General features: G+C 39.7%; 1 protein-coding gene across 1 annotated transcript in view; it reads left to right on the top strand.

The window, feature by feature from the left end:
• The window catches only part of epha4b (eph receptor A4b), a 154244-nt gene that overhangs the window by 65219 nt on the left and 72943 nt on the right, over nt 1–16082 (top strand). Inside the window, exons 6-8 of the mRNA XM_047368770.1 lie at nt 8756–8911; nt 13975–14310; nt 15797–15909. Of these exons, the coding sequence (XP_047224726.1) occupies nt 8756–8911; nt 13975–14310; nt 15797–15909 (605 nt within the window). The remainder of the gene's footprint in view (nt 1–8755; nt 8912–13974; nt 14311–15796; nt 15910–16082) is intronic.

Here is a 16082-nt window from a genome sequence, read left to right as displayed (position 1 = left end):
AGCATGCAAAAGGCTTTCTGTGTGGAAGAAAAGGCACAACAGATTCTACATTGTGAGGACCCACTGTTTCTTATTGGGTTCAAAGCCTGGGCCCCATAAGAAGATGTTCTGTTTTTGGGTTAGGGGTTAGGTTTAGGTCTAAGGTGTGAATTGAGTTTATTTTAGGGTCTGGGTTATGCCATAAAAATGAAAGGAAAAGTCCTTGTAAAGATAGAAAGACATAATATGTGTGTGTGTGTGTGTGTGTGTGTGTGTGTGTGTATGTGTGTATGTGTGTGTGTGAGTGAGAGTGTGAGTTGGAGCTCTCACTCCCTCTGCCTTAGAGGATGAATTATTGAGAGTGTTGAACTGAAAGTAACGTGTGTGAGGAAAAGAGGTGCACCACTACTCGTGCACTCCAATGGTCACGGGGCCGCTGATGTCGGCATGTTTACTGCAATGGTATGATGGTGTGTTTCTGAGTGTATATGAGGAAGTGTGTGACAATACCATACATGCAGATATAATTAGATTTGGAGATTAGTTTTTTATTGCTATGAGAAGCAAAGTTCTTTAAAGAGACGAGATTTCCTTTCATTCTGCTGGCCTTTTACCTTAATAGCCTCACAAACAGAAGAATAAGTTATTCTGACTGTGAAGCTTAACTCCCAACAGACCTCTATAGGCCTGTCATGTTCTCTCCTTCCTCTCCTTCATCTCTCCTTCTCCATCCATCCCTCGTCCATGACCCTTTTCACACAGACTCTCACAAACACATGCACCTGGTATTAATTTAATTTGTTTTTAGACTGCAAGATAATCACCCAGGCTCAAAATTAGTGAGCCATCAGCTTGGGTTACAGCTAGAAAAGTGTCTGGTTGTGTGGATGTGTGCTACACATAATTGCAATGAAATTGAGCTTCCTCTATTTCCCTGTGATTTGTTTTTCCTCAGAGGGGTTTATGTATGTGTGTGTGTCTGTCAGCAAGAGAGTAAATATTTGTGCAAGAGCTCTGGAGAAGGTCAGGGTCATAGTATGACAGACAGCCCAGTGGGAAATAAAGACACACACATACGAAGGCAGACTCACAGACACATGACTCAACTAGAGATGCTGAGAGAATAAGTAAGGCAGGGAAGGCACAAACACCAACAAATTTTACAATCAATGAGGAAAGCAAAATGATGAGGGAAAACAGAGGCAGAGAGAAGATGGAGAACAAACAGATATACAGAGAGTTAGTAGGGAGGAATCCCACATACTTGTAGTTCCCCATGGCCACTTTCAGTAATTGGCTGGTATCCAGAAAACAGAGTGGATCAGAAAGCGGCCAGAGTGTACTCATGTGCTTCATGGAGTGGTCATAATAACGCATTTCATATATGGTCTGACCCTCTGTGCATGCATGTCTGTGTGTGTATGTGTGTGTGTGTGTGTGTGTGTGTGTGTGTGTGTGTGTGTGTGTCTGTGTGTGTGTGTGCGTGTGTGTGTGTGTGTGTGTGTGAAGGGGAGGGTAACTTAAAAGACTCCATAAGAAAAGTAAGGGGCAGCTTTGAAGTGTCAATCACGGACAGCTATAGTGTCCATGTGGTTACGGCTCATGTCCAATCTTCACACATGTGGAGCTAACCTGTCTGTCTCTAATAACTGTCTCTTTCGGATAGAAGTACTTTCTGTTGAACATTGTGTGCCATTATACTGCTGTCACACTATTTTCCAGTCTTGACATAAGCATGTCATGTAGGGCCAAATGAGTATATATATATATATATATATATATATATATACGTGCAAAGTCCCTAACCGTTCCCAGTATGTCCTTCAAAATGACATTAATGACTTGGTTGTAGGTTAAGCTGCAGTTTCACTTTCAGTTTCAGGGATCCAACATGCTGCAGTTTAGGTGAGTGTGGTATCTGCATAGTGTAGCTCTAGATCAGTGTTAGTTTCGGGTCATTGTCAGAAATACAGTTATATAGATTCTTTAGGTCTGGTATTCATACCTGTGGCAGATTTAGGTATGTTTCTTCTGACTGTTTTAGAGTGCCCCAGCCAATCCGATAGACAATCTGCAGAGGGAGCTAAAGATTAGGGCAATGGCAAATACTTGCAGCTCATTGCTAAAGATACATTTTCAAAATACTACTCAAAACTTTCAAAAAGGCAGCAAATTTAAAAAAGGGTTTGGTTGTTACTATGCCAATCAAGATTTCCCTAAATATATACTGTATATATACTGTATTTATTTTAAATGATTCTCATTTTACATGTCTTATCTTTGGAGAGATGCCTGTCTTATTTCCTATCAGAAACAAACTTTTTTGTGTAATTTTTAAAATCTGTCAGGGGTATAAAGACTCCACTTTGCTGAGCAAACAACAGGTTTGTTTATGTTGTTAACTACTCATTGAATGGTTCACCGGCATGTTTATTTTTAACCCATAAGGTACACTACAACTTTCATCAGCATCTGTGCAAAGGTTATTCAATACAATGTCAGTTCGATTTGAGGCATTTTTTACGGGCATGTACACATGAGCACAAACACACATAAACACACCGAAATGTGACCTCGGTGGCCGCGAAGAACGTCAGACTCAATCTTGTTAGATCTCTCCACTGACGCTTGATGTATCAATTTTTAAATAGCTTGCCTGAACTAAAGCCTGTATACGCACGAACACACACACACACACACACACACACACAGGGACGTTCATGCACAAGCACACAGGCTGCTCTGTTCTCCAGGAGCTGTGCCACTCGAGGGGTACTCGAAGGGTTCCATCTTGAAAGCCTGTTGCCATAGTGACCATTATGGAGCTCATCTCCTATGGGACAGCAGGCTTTACACAACTTCACTCTCTGAATACACACATACATACACATAAACAACCTAACCATACCCCCCGCATATTTACAAACACACATAGAAATCCTCTTTCTGCCCTTTATGTTAAAGCCGGCGATGGGCCAATGTTTGACTTGAACAAAGTGCCACAAAATGCAGGAAAACAGATCAATCAGAGCCTAAACTAGGAATAACATTTGAAAGGGAAATGGAGGCAGGCACTTTGCTGTGGTACCAAGCAGCTGTTCTGATCACACATTAGTACAAAACATGTACAAAACTGGTGATTTTGAAAATTATTTGATCTGCATGCTTTATTGGTCAAAAAGGCTGTAACTTTCTACAGATACTTCAAACGTCTTATACGTTTTTAATATGTAACAAACCAGCTGGAGAGGTCATCACTGATACTAGAAACTGAAAGTATTAATTAAGAGATTTTCGCTTAGTCTTTTTAGCTTATTCTTTAATATACTGTGACCCTAGAAGGAGTTTGTTTAAAATAACTAAAGCCTACATTTTGGAAAATGATCATGCAATTATGTAATATAGTTTAGCATTGTATAAGAAGAAAATATACTGCTCTTTTTTGTTTTATCTTAAGGATATTAAGAATATCTGTGGCTCTTGTTGGATAAAATCTGACAAAATACAAGTTTATTTGCGTATTATCTTGCATATCAATCGCAAAGATGCTCAAGATTTGTAGGGTTTCATCCACAAATGGCACGGATGGTTTTACTGATGTGATTTTTGCAGCTTTAGTTATATATCCAAGATTGACATTCAGATTAACCTGCAGCTCTACTAAACCTGAACTACACATTGCTGGTGGGGCAAAACGGACATCAGAATATAGTTTTAGAAAAACTGTTCCTGTTACATCTATGGCTTTTGGGGACTTCCTTAAAAATTATATAAAATAACACCAAACAAATATCGAGTTAACTATTTTGTTAACATATGATGGGGAGATATTCTAAACAGTTTTAAACTATATTAGCGGTTACTCTTTTAGCATTGTAAGCTCAGCAGTCTGTCAGTGTATTTCACAGTAGCTAGTTGTAAATATTCCTACTTCATGCCAAAGTCACAGACTCCCAGCATTCCTAAATCCCATGGATCATCTGTCAGAAAGAGGTTGAAAGCTCAAGACTATAAAATAAAGGACATTTCTGTAATCCGGTTTCCCACACTATTGTTTGCTGAAACACATTTTCACATATTCCTTCCAGAATATGTCACAGATGATGAATCAAAAAGAGCTCTGTGAGAAGTTCAAAATTGGGAATTTATTTTATAACCTAATCCTTCTTTAAAGTTGTCCACAGCTTTATCCCTGGCCTGTGTACTGTGTTGCTTGATCTTCATGTCACTGTTCTCTAACAAACCTTTAAAGTCATCTGAGAGTAGCTGCATTTATATTGAGATTAAATTACATAATTTCAATATAAAACTGAGATTATATAAGATTATGGATTAAGAAAACTGCAGTTTAGCAATTAACAGATTTCTTAAGGCATTTTTTTGCACTGGATTTTATTTAGGATTACTAGATTAAAGGGGCTAAATGCATGCAACAAAAATGTGACACTAGTTTCTTCCACTTTACAATTATGGGCTGGCAACAAAACAAACTAACAAAAAAAAAATTCTACATTGTGGCTGTGATGTGACAAAGTGGAACAGTTAAAATGGTATGGAAATTTTGAAAGGGACTATAATTACATAATATTAAAACAATTTTTATTAGTGGAACCCACCCAGTATATGAAAACATTTGAACAATGATAGTAAATCATCTGATCTTTTGGTACAGCATTTCCACCTGCTGATATTCTCTAAAAGGTTAATGAAAACATTATCAGACTTACAAAGAGTAGAATATGTTAGAAATGGAATCAACAGACTCCAATCAGTATGTATGTGCAGTGTTTTCCCGAGGAAAGAAGTTGGGCTGTTCCCATCTCAATCAGAGCGTGGTGACTGAGGGTGTGTCTTCAACAGCAGCACTATATCATATTTAAGAGCTATCGATTGGCATAAATACACTTACTCTCTCTGGTGACCACATAAATAATTAATAGGACCCTGTGTCTGATGCAAATTTCTATCATGACTGTAGGAAAATAATTTCATGTTCACATTCCAAATATAGTCTAGAAGTCTATATACATTTTCTATAGTATAGAAAATTTTGATGTAGGTGTTTTCCATATATGTTATTCTTTAGCCCATTGTCTATCCATCCATCCATCCATCCATTTGGTGTTTTGGTTTATTCATCCCTCCATCTACGGGCTGGTACTACATCCATCTAGTGCTATATACAGCCATATCTATCTATCTATCTATCTATCTATCTATCTATCTATCTATCTATCTATCTATCTATCTATCTATCTATCTATCTATCTATCTATCTATCTATCTATCTATCTATCTATCTATCTATCTGTCTGTCTGTCTATCTATCTATCTATCTATCTATCTATCTATCTATCTATCTATCTATCTATCTATCTGTCTGTCTGTCTGTCTGTCTGTCTGTCTGTCTGTCTGTCTGTCTGTCTGTCTGTCTGTCTGTCTGTCTGTCTGTCTGTCTGTCTGTCTGTCTGTCTGTCTGTCTGTCTGTCTGTCTCTCTGTCTGTCTCTCTGTCTCTCTCTCTCTCTCTCTCTCTCTCTCTCTCTCTCTCTCTCTCTCTCTCTCTCTCTCTCTCTCTCTCTCTCTCTCTCTCTCTCTCTCTCTCTCTGTCTGTCTGTCTGTCCATTAGTCCACAAGTTCATCAACCTCTGTTTGTCCATTCCTTCATTCATCAATTTTTAATTTATACTTAAAGCAGGACTATTAGGGACAGAGAACTCTGGAAATCTGTTAGGAAGGTCCACGTATAGGTGTGATTGCTGCCTGCAAATCTGGTTTTCGTGTTCAGCACTGTCAACTCGAATGTGTTCAGCTCAGCGTTGTTTTCATTTTCCTTTTTCAGACCCATTGTATGTTATTAATCATAAAGGGGAGCAAATCAACTACCACATTTTCAGTGGGCAGATACTGGGACTACAATACAAAGGAAGCACGAAAAGGAGCAGAAGAAGGTGGGGGTAAAGAAGGACTTTGAGAAGAAAAATTATAGTGAGGGTCAGGTGGGACAGCAGAGCAGCAAGCAGATGTTAAGGTGAACAGGGCTTCACTCATATGCTAGGCCACCATTCTTGCTGAAAGTTTTAGAACAGGCATTTGTACGGTCGCCAGGCCTGGCATGTGATGCCCCGTCTGTCCTTTAGCAGTGGGATCCTTTGTGCCTCTCTGGCTGGGGAGCCAGGACTCTCCGGATGCACGGCCTCTTGAGAAAAGCTGCTTTTTCCACCGTGCTTCTACAGCCCAGCCAACAGGAACACAAACATGGTCACCAGCACAACACACAGGCACCTCTATACCTTAGAACCCTACAGGATGGAGGAAAGAGTTGAAAGCCCCTGAGAATTACCACTCCTTTCCCTTTCTCCCTTCTTTACTTTCTATTTCCTCCACACACACATACACACGCAAAACACACTTTTTTTCAGTGTTCTTTTAGTTCTCTTGGGGATTGCACTAGTGGACTAGGCTCCTGTATGATGAATGATTTGCCTAAAAATACTGTCTGTATGCAAGCGAGTAGATCATCCAGGTGGAAGAAGTTCCAGGCATAGGAAAAAATCACATTACTTTATAGCCCCTTTTCCATTCTGCTGTCCCTTGGTTAACAGTAACGAGAACATTTCGGGGTGTGTGTGAGTGTGTGTGTGTGTGTGTTTGTGGGTGGGTGGGTGGGTGTTTTTACTAATGTGAGGATCTACAGATTTCCTGCGAGAAGTGACATGTCACTTGATTAAATCCATGACCTTCACCAGTGGTACAAGCAATCAGCGGACGCGGTCACACACCTGCTGCATACTTAACACCCTACTGGCGCACAAACATGTAGTCAGCACCTGGTTGAATGTGTTGCATTATTGATCCAAGCACACAAGCAGACCTGCAGTACATGTACACACAATGTTTGGACACACCATCATTTTATTACATGGAGTTTTTCTTACGCTGTAACAGTGTTTATCACATCTGTATAAAGGGCTTGCCTAGATGGGACTACTGGGCCTGTAGATGTGTAAATAGGTACATGTGTAATTTGGAGTCATGATACTAGAAAGGAAAGTCTGGAATTCCATCTCCCTTCCTAGTTTGCAAGAGGAAATTTATTGAAATCCCCAGGCGGCTCCCATTGAGTGGTATCAGTGTTTTCCCTCCTCACTTTTATGATTCTGCATAATGACTAATATGCAACCGCTGTAACACCAAGAGCAGTCATGTTATGTTATTGCAACTATTATTGTGACTCCGGCTGTGCATTGTTGTTCTCCTGGTTTTGTAAATATCTAATTCTTATATAAGACAAACAGCAGCTGACCCGCTGCTGCGTTGTGTTATTGTAGTGTTGCTCCCTGTGAGCCTAGCCTCATGGAAAATGATCTCTTGTGGACCTAATGTCACAATAAATTAAATCAAACATTGTTTTCTTTGTCTTTGCCGTGGGTGCCGAGTGGCCTTGCAGTTGTTGTTTTTTTTACCTTATGGATGTATTCTTCGATTTTTTTGTTTAAAATATTTTTTGTGGTTTTTTCAAACCTATCTAATCTTTTACATGGCGGATTTAGATAATCACTGTTTTTGATGCGCACTCTTTAAACACCAACTTTACTTTTTTATTTTATTTTTTTATTTTGAATCATCCCTCATTTTTTAAGACTGACTGTTTAGTAATTTTGCTTAAATGGTTAGTACAGGATTCTTTGAATTATATTCTGTTAAAAGTTTCTAAGCAGCTAATGTCAGAAGGGAAAAACATAATCGTTTTCTATTAGCTGGATCCAGACAGTAAAGTTAATTTCTAGTTCTAGAGGGGCCAAGACTAAAGCAGACTTCTAAAACCTTAAAACGATCCAGTCTCTATGTCACAGCTGTTTACATGAAGCCTTAAGTGAGAAGCTGGGTATTATTTACATTGGAAATGGAGGTTGTAGGCGGTGCATCACCAGTGATCTTACTGTGTCAAACATGTTCTGAGAACAGAATATGGAAAGTGTTTCTGGTCAAGATAACTTCCTATAATCATCGGCTTCTGTGTACTTTGACAGATTATAATTGTTCTGAGATGGTAGAAGTTCTCTTTGGTTTTGGACTCTCTTGGATTAGATATTAGCTTTGGTTTTTGGGGTTTAGCTAATCTGGAAATATACTAACCGGAGATTATTAGAGGGTTATCTACTGCAGGTATTATATTAACTCATTATAACCTTTTAAATTTCACTAAAGTATTATTTAAGAAGACATTTTATAAAATGTATTTTTCTTGCCATATCATAAATATAGACATTTTTGTTTTTTTTACGCTAGTGAACTCTAATTTTCGAATCATTAAAGCATGGAAAGCTTTCATCTTTATAGGATGAATGCATGTTGTGTCTACTCATAGCACAGAACTGAGCCAAATTTTGTTTTATGATTTAGATATCTTCAGACACTGTTGTAATTGATTTGCTTGATTATGATAATCAGGGAAAAAAAAACTATTTGCAGAATTATTCAGATTTTTATTAAAAACAGAAATATTATTTTAGGGCTTTTGTGGCTGAGAAGGGCACCACTGCACATGCAGTACAAACAAGGCAGGAATATTTATTAAAGAAAGGATTGAGCCTCATATACTCTGGTTGTTTGATCATACAACACAGTGGAGAAGCACCGTAATTAAAATTTCAAATGTTGAAATAAACTTATTGGACCACTTGTTAAAAAAGGTTTTCAGCAGCTATTGCAGTGCTAATATTGAAAGTCTGAAACACAAAATGCATCAATGAATTCTTTTTTTCTCTTCGCTAGCGTGCAGACCTGGAACATACAAAGCTTCAGCCACAGATGCCTACTGCACCAAATGTCCTCCTCACAGCTCGTCCCCACAGGAACAAGCCATCGAGTGCATTTGTGAGAAAGGCTTCCACCGTGCGGAGACTGACCCACGCTCAATGGCTTGCACTCGTGAGTAATGCAAACACTGGAAAAAACCTTCGTCACTTTTGCATCTCACTTGCAGCAATCGCCTTAATACTCTTTGTTTACGGTGCTGAGGTTTATATTTTCATGTAATGGAATTGTTTAATAGGTTGATAAAAACTCTTATAAGATTTTAAAGTGCATGACTGCTTTGCAGTTTAAATGTATACTTTTTCCCAACCTCTAACTGCTATTGACTGAAAGAAAAAACAATATTTGCGGGATCCATGATCTATTGATGCATGAAACACATACATCTATTTGGTTATTGTTTTGTGGTTACAGCTAATACATTTAGATACATTAGATGAGTCACTATGGTTAATACTGTTGCTTAAACTGATTATATTGCTAATTCTTTGCCTTTATCTGCATTGCCTTGCAAAAGTTCTCATACCCTTTTTTCACATTTCTTCAGGTTACAAACAGAAACGTCAATAATTTTGTTGGGATTTAAATGTGATAGACCAACACAATGTCGTATATAACTATAAAGTGGAAGAACACAGATGGGTTTTACAAGATTTTTTAGGAAACAATCTAAAAACTGTGGCGTGCATTTGTACTCAGACCCTTTTGATGTGATACCTCTAAATAATATTTAGAAAATGATGCAACCTAACTACAGGGTAATCCTCAAAGAAAACCTGTTAGAGGCTGCAAAAGACTTGAGACTGGAATGGGGGTTTCCGTCCGTCAGAAAAATGTCACATAGAGGAAATACGGTAGTACTGTGTAATGGTATAAAAAATATTTCCCCCTGCCACCTCCCTGACAGCACCACTGGATCTATACTGTAAGTCTATATGTATTTTTCTTTGGCAATTGATTGTTACCAACACTATCTTGGCAATCTTACTGAACTAGAGCTATTTTGTAATGAAATAGAAAAACAGGTAAAAAATTGAGTCTCTAGATCTGGGAGAATTATATAGACATACCCTGAGAGATTAACAGCTGTAATTCCACCATAACACGGTTCTTTTGGACCACAGGGCTAAATATAAATGCTTATCACACACAGATTTTTATTCTTAGACAAATCGTTACAACATACAGTGCCTTGCGAAAGTACTTGGCCCCCTTGAACTGGGCAACCTCTTGCCACATTTCAGGCTACAAACATAAAGATATAACATTCTAATTTTTTGTGAAGAATCAACAACAAGTGGGACACAATCGTGAAGTGGAGTGAAATTTATTGGATGTGTCAAACTTTTTTAACAAATAAAAAACTGAAAAGTGGGGCGTGCAATATTATTCGGCCCCCTTGCGTTAATACTTTGTAGCACCACCCTTTGCTGCAATTACAGCTGCAAGTCGCTTGGGGTATGTCTCTATCAGTTTTGCACATCGAGAGACTGAAATTCTTGCCCATTCTTCCTTGCAATACAGCTCGAGCTCAGTGAGGTTGGAAGGAGAGCGTTCGTGAACAGCAGTCTTCAGCTCTTTCCACAGATTCTCGATTGGATTCAGGTCTGGACTTTGACTTGGCCATTCCAGCACCTGGATACATTTATTTGTGAACCATTCCATTGTAGATGTGGCTTTATGTTTTGGATCATTGTCTTGTTGGAAGATAAATCTCCGTCCCAGTCTCAGGTCTCTTGCAGACTCCAACAGGTTGTCTTCCAGAATGGTCCTGTATGCGGCTCCATCCATCTTCCCATCAATTTTGACCATCTTCCCAGGCCCCAAACATGATGCTGCCACCACCATGTTTGACAGTGGGGATGGTGTATTCAGGGTGATGATCTGTGTTGCTTTTACGCCAAACATATCATTTTGCATTGTGGCCAAACAGTTCGATTTTGGTTTCATCTGACCAGAGCACCTTCTTCCACATGTTTGGTGTGTCTCCAAGGTGGCTTGTGGCAAACTTTAAACGAGACTTTTTATGGATATCTTTGAGAAATGGCTTTCTTCTTGCCACTCTTCCATAAAGGCCAGATTTGTGCAGTGTACGACTGATTGTTGTCCTATGGACAGACTCTCCCACCTGAGCTGTAGATCTCTGCAGTTCATCCAGACTGATCATGGGCCTCTTGGCTGCATCTCTGATCAGTCTTCTCCTTGTTCGAGATGAAAGTTTAGAGGGACGGCCGGGTCTTGGTAGATTTTCAGTGCTCTGATACTCCTTCCATTTCAATATGATTGCTTGCACAGGGCTCCTTGGGATGTTTAAAGCTTGGGAAATCTTTTTGTATCCAAATCCGGCTTTAAACTTCTCCACAACAGTATCTCGGACCTGCCTGGTGTGTTTCTTGGTCTTCTTGATGCTCTCTGCACTTTGAACAGAACCCTGAGACTATCACAGAGCAGGTGCATTTATATGGAGACTTGATTACACACAGGTGGATTCTATTTATCATCATCAGTCATTTGGGACAACATTGGATCATTCAGAGATCCTCACTGAACTTCTGGATTGAGTTTGCTGCACTGAAAGTAAAGGGGCCGAATAATATTGCACGCCCCACTTTTCAGTTTTTTATTTGTTAAACAAGTTTGACACATCCAATAAATTTCATTCCACTTCACGATTATGTCCCACTTGTTGTTGATTCTTCACAAAACATTGGAATTTTATATCTTTATGTTGAAGCCTGAAATGTGGCAAGAGGTTGTTCAGTTCAAGGGGGCCGAGTACTTTCGCAAGGCACTGTATGTATCTTTTTCCTTCCACTTAACTATTATTTCCCACTTTTTGTTAGTATACCTGAAATAATCTCAACAAGATACACTGAAGTTTGTGTTTCTGGCGTGACCAGATGTAAAACGTTTAAGGGGAATGAACAATCTTGTAAGGCGCTGTTTTGAATGTTCTCACAAAAAATACTGGGGAGATAAACAGTAAGACATGGATTTAGGACAACGGCATGCTGGTCAGTTTGAAAAGAAAAGTATCGTGAAATATCTAGATGCAGACATATGACACACATATACACACTCAAGCATGGACAGATATACCCAAACCCATTCTTGGGTTCTAGTAGATTACACTCATTAATCGTTGTAGTAGGTGAGATATGACAGGTGTTATCAGCTGGAAATGAGTAACGGTTTTGTTCAAATATATACAGCCACAGACGCACACACACACACACACACACTCACACGTGTGCCCTGCTGAATAAAAAGAGCACCATTTTTAGGCTTGAGAGTGAAAAATGAGAAAATAAGGAGAACAGGTGAAATAATTATTCATAAAGAAATGGAGAATGACACTTGAGACCCAGGAAAAGAATAGAACAGTGAAGGAAATAGAGGTCTATTAGAGTCATATAATCTAAGAGTCGTAAAAGTGCCATTAAAGGCTGATAAGTAGCAATGGTGATGACCAATTCCTGAGCATCACTGAGGGAAGTTGGGGGATGGCGAAAAAGACCATGGCAGAATTAGCAGCTCAACCCTTTCCGTAAATTTATGACCGACAGCCTCAATTAAGCCTTGCATGTCTCCCAACCCACCCCCATGCTACGTTGTCCCCCATCCCCGCTGCAACACAGAGAGGCTTTCAATCGGTAGGACTAATCAAACACAATCCCAGGCTCTGCTGGTGGCCCCCTGGGGCCTGCTTGTCAGTTGGGACACGATGAGATGTCATGAGAAATTTACATTTATGTCCAGCAGAATTTTCATATGGCAGAGATCCCTGCACCACGCTGGGCTTTAAGCAGCCAAAGTTATTTCAACATGAGTGGTTTCAATGCAACTTGAATGGCATTGTATGAGCTCAGTTTTCCTTGATGATGTGTTGGAATCTTCTAATTCTAAAACAGAATGAGACAGGCGATGGTCTAGAACAGCTCAAGAACTGAAAATAATCAGATAAAATATATCTGTTTGAAGTATTTTGAAATAAAAAATTTTGGTTTTCTTTTTTTAAAATAGATCCGAACAGAACTTGATATTTTCCCCATTGCTTAGTGATTTGCAGTGATTTTCATCTACTGTTACACCCCTACCTGAGACTGCTATTTTTCACCTTCTGCTTTGCATTCTAAACATACAGCAGTCTCCAGGAGCATTGGCCCCACTGGTTAAGATGTCTAAATTGTACTCATCATCTTCCACTTATCTGGGGGCAGCAGACTTAGTAGAGCCGCCCAGATGTCCCTTTCCCAAGACACCTCCTCCAACTCCTCTGGGGGGAGCCCTAGGCCACCCGAGAGACATAGTCTCCTCCAGCGTGTTCTGGGCCGTCCCCTGGGCCTCCTCCCGGTAGGACGTGCCTGGAACATCTCCCATGGGAGGCGTCCAGGTGGCATCCGAAACAGATGCCTGAGCTACCTCGACTGACTCCTCTTGATGCAGAGGAGCAGCGGCTCTACTCCGAGCAACTCCCGGATGACCAAGCTCCTTACCCCATCTCTAAGGGAGTGCCCAACCACCCTGCAGAGAAAGCTCATTTCAGCTGCTTGTATCCAGTATTTCGTTCTTTCGATCATGACTCAAAGTTCAGGCCCATGAGTGAGTTTAGGAACGTAGACCAACTGGTAAATCGAGACCTTTGCTCTTTGACTCGGCTCTCTTTTCACCACAATGGACCGGCAAGGCATCCTCATTACTGTGGCGGCCGCACCAATCTGTATGAGTTGGCTTAAAATAAAAGCACCTTTAAAGGATGCTGAATATTTTCACCCTAAAACAAGTAGAGGCTTTCTGTTAATTCATATTTCAGCAGAAAAGGTCAGAATTGACTCTACAGGAAGTAAATGCTTATCCTCTAAACAGAGGTATTAAGATGTCTCTGTAGCTCACCACTCATCTCTGCTTTAGATCAGAGGCTCACAGCTACATCAGGTATCTTAATAAGTGTTTGTTGGAAGTGCTGCTGTTGGAATTTTACTGTGGGCAATTCTGTTCCACGTATTTAAAAATTTTGTTTTTAAGCAGTCTTTCGTTATTTGCAAAGTTCAAAAAGAATGGAATGTGAAATAGCTGAGCAGTAGGCTTCAAGGATAGGAGAGAAAATACTCAAATTTCAAATAAAATAAAGTTTTTTCCATATGCAGAAACATATCTCTTCCCTTTTCTTCCATCAGGTCCTCCTTCTGCTCCAGAGAACCCCATCTCCACTGTGAATGAGACATGTGTCTCCTTGGAGTGGTCGCCACCCCGTGACACAGGAGGCAGAGGAGACATTTTCTATAGCCTTCTTTGCAGAAAGTGCTCTGGCGACGGCAAAAAGTGTGTACCATGCGGCAGCAGCGTTCATTTTGTCCCGAGACAGTTTGGGCTCTCGTCAGCCAGCGTGCTGATCACCGACCTGCAGCCTGACTCCAACTACAGCTTTACAATCGAGAGCCAGAATGGAGTGTCAGACCTGAGTCCAACCCCCAGGGGCACGGTGGAAATAAATGTTACAACATCGCAGACAGGTGAGAACATACGCATTTGCTGGAGTAATGAAAGTCTTCATTTAAAAAAACACGAACAGCTCTTTTTAGTGTAATGTGACAGAAGAAGAAAGCCATTTTATAAACACAATTCTGCAAGAAAATAACATTTAAGACTTTTTTCTGAGAACCTACAGTGCCTTACAAAAGTGTTTATAGTTTTAATTTTCAGAAGTTACCTAATTTGTAAACAAGATAATGATCAGAGCAGCAGATAAAAAGTCAATGGTTACTCTGGAGGAGCTGCTAAGAGCTTGAGCTTGACAACTATTAGTTGGGCTCTCCACACATCTGGCTTTGTGAAAGAGTGGCAAGAAGAAAACAATTGTTGTAATTAAGCTATAAAAGTCCCATTTATAGTTTATACAAACAACTAAAATCCAGCAATTATGTGGAGGATAATGCTCTGGCACCTTGTATGTCTACATTCTGAATGCTGTGTGTGGTGGAAAACTAACTATGCACATCACCCTAAACACAATATTCTTATAGTATAGCTAAAAACAGGGCAATCCTGGAAGAAAACCTGTTAGAGCCCAGTCAAAGTCCGGACCTAAATCTAATTGAAAATATGTGGCAACACTTGTGGTTCTGCAAAGCATTGACTCAGTGAAGCGGAGTACAAATGCACATCTCGCTTTTCAGATTTTGATTTGTAAAACATTCATGCACTACTTTGTGTCACTCTATCACATAGAATCCCATTAATATACATTGACGTTTGTGGCTGTAAAGTAACAAAATGTTAAAAACTTTAAGGATTTTGAATATTTTGCAGGGCACTGTACTATCAAAATTCTTTATGATAACCCAAATTTGCTGCAGTGGGGAATTACGCTGATTTCACAAATGACTCTTCTGCATCTCTCTTTGCACATGTACATAGAATAGTATGTGCAAATTTTAGTCCCACGAAGGTGTACATGACAAGGCGTTGATGAGTAATAGGCCTGATACTCACGGGTGGATTTGTGTGTAGTGGAAAGTGAAAAGGGGTGTAAGGCGGTTGTTAACCACATCATGTTCTGCGCATGCCATTCACAGCTATAAGCCGGAGTTTCACACATTTACACAAATTCTGTCACAGACGAGAAAACCCACACCATCATCCCACTAGAGCAGGTGTCCCTATGTGAAAAGATTGCACAGGAAGTCACAGTTTTTGTTCTGTCACATTGATACCATGGGTAGATCACACAATGTTCCTATGAGTAGTATAAATGTACGCTTCATAAAATGCTTTTAATACACGTGTACTGTACATAACACCTTGTAGGCTGTCTGATTACCCTAAATGCATGGCAAACACATTGTGATATGGCTTTGTGCAATAAAGCATCTTTGGTATTGTTTTTTGATGTTTTTATTTAGGCAAACTGGCTCTTGTTTTCATGTTTTTTTTTCTCTTTTGTAACCATTTTAACACATCTATCTCCTTTCTGCTCATCCTTTCTCCTTGTAATTTTAGTAAGTGTAGTGTTAAAGGAAAGACGAAGCAAGGACAGCGTAACTTTGGCCTGGCAGGGTCCTGAGAGACCCAATGGAGCAATCGTGGAGTATGAGGTCATCTACTATGAGAAGGTGAGAGAGAGACACTGAAAAGCATTGTAACCCTCTATTGAAGACAAAGTGACAGGAGTCTGCTGTTATGGAAAAAAAAATTTATGGTATAAAAATAGCTCTTTGTGTGGAAACTCAAAACAGTTCTAGCAAGATGTTTTTTTAAAGATACCAAAATAGAGATTTGCCAATCA

The sequence above is a fragment of the Girardinichthys multiradiatus genome, chromosome 6, assembly GCF_021462225.1.
Source record: "Girardinichthys multiradiatus isolate DD_20200921_A chromosome 6, DD_fGirMul_XY1, whole genome shotgun sequence".
NCBI lineage: Eukaryota > Metazoa > Chordata > Actinopteri > Cyprinodontiformes > Goodeidae > Girardinichthys > Girardinichthys multiradiatus.
The sequence above is the reverse complement of the archived record's forward strand: the minus strand, read 5'-3'. Positions and strand labels throughout refer to the sequence as shown.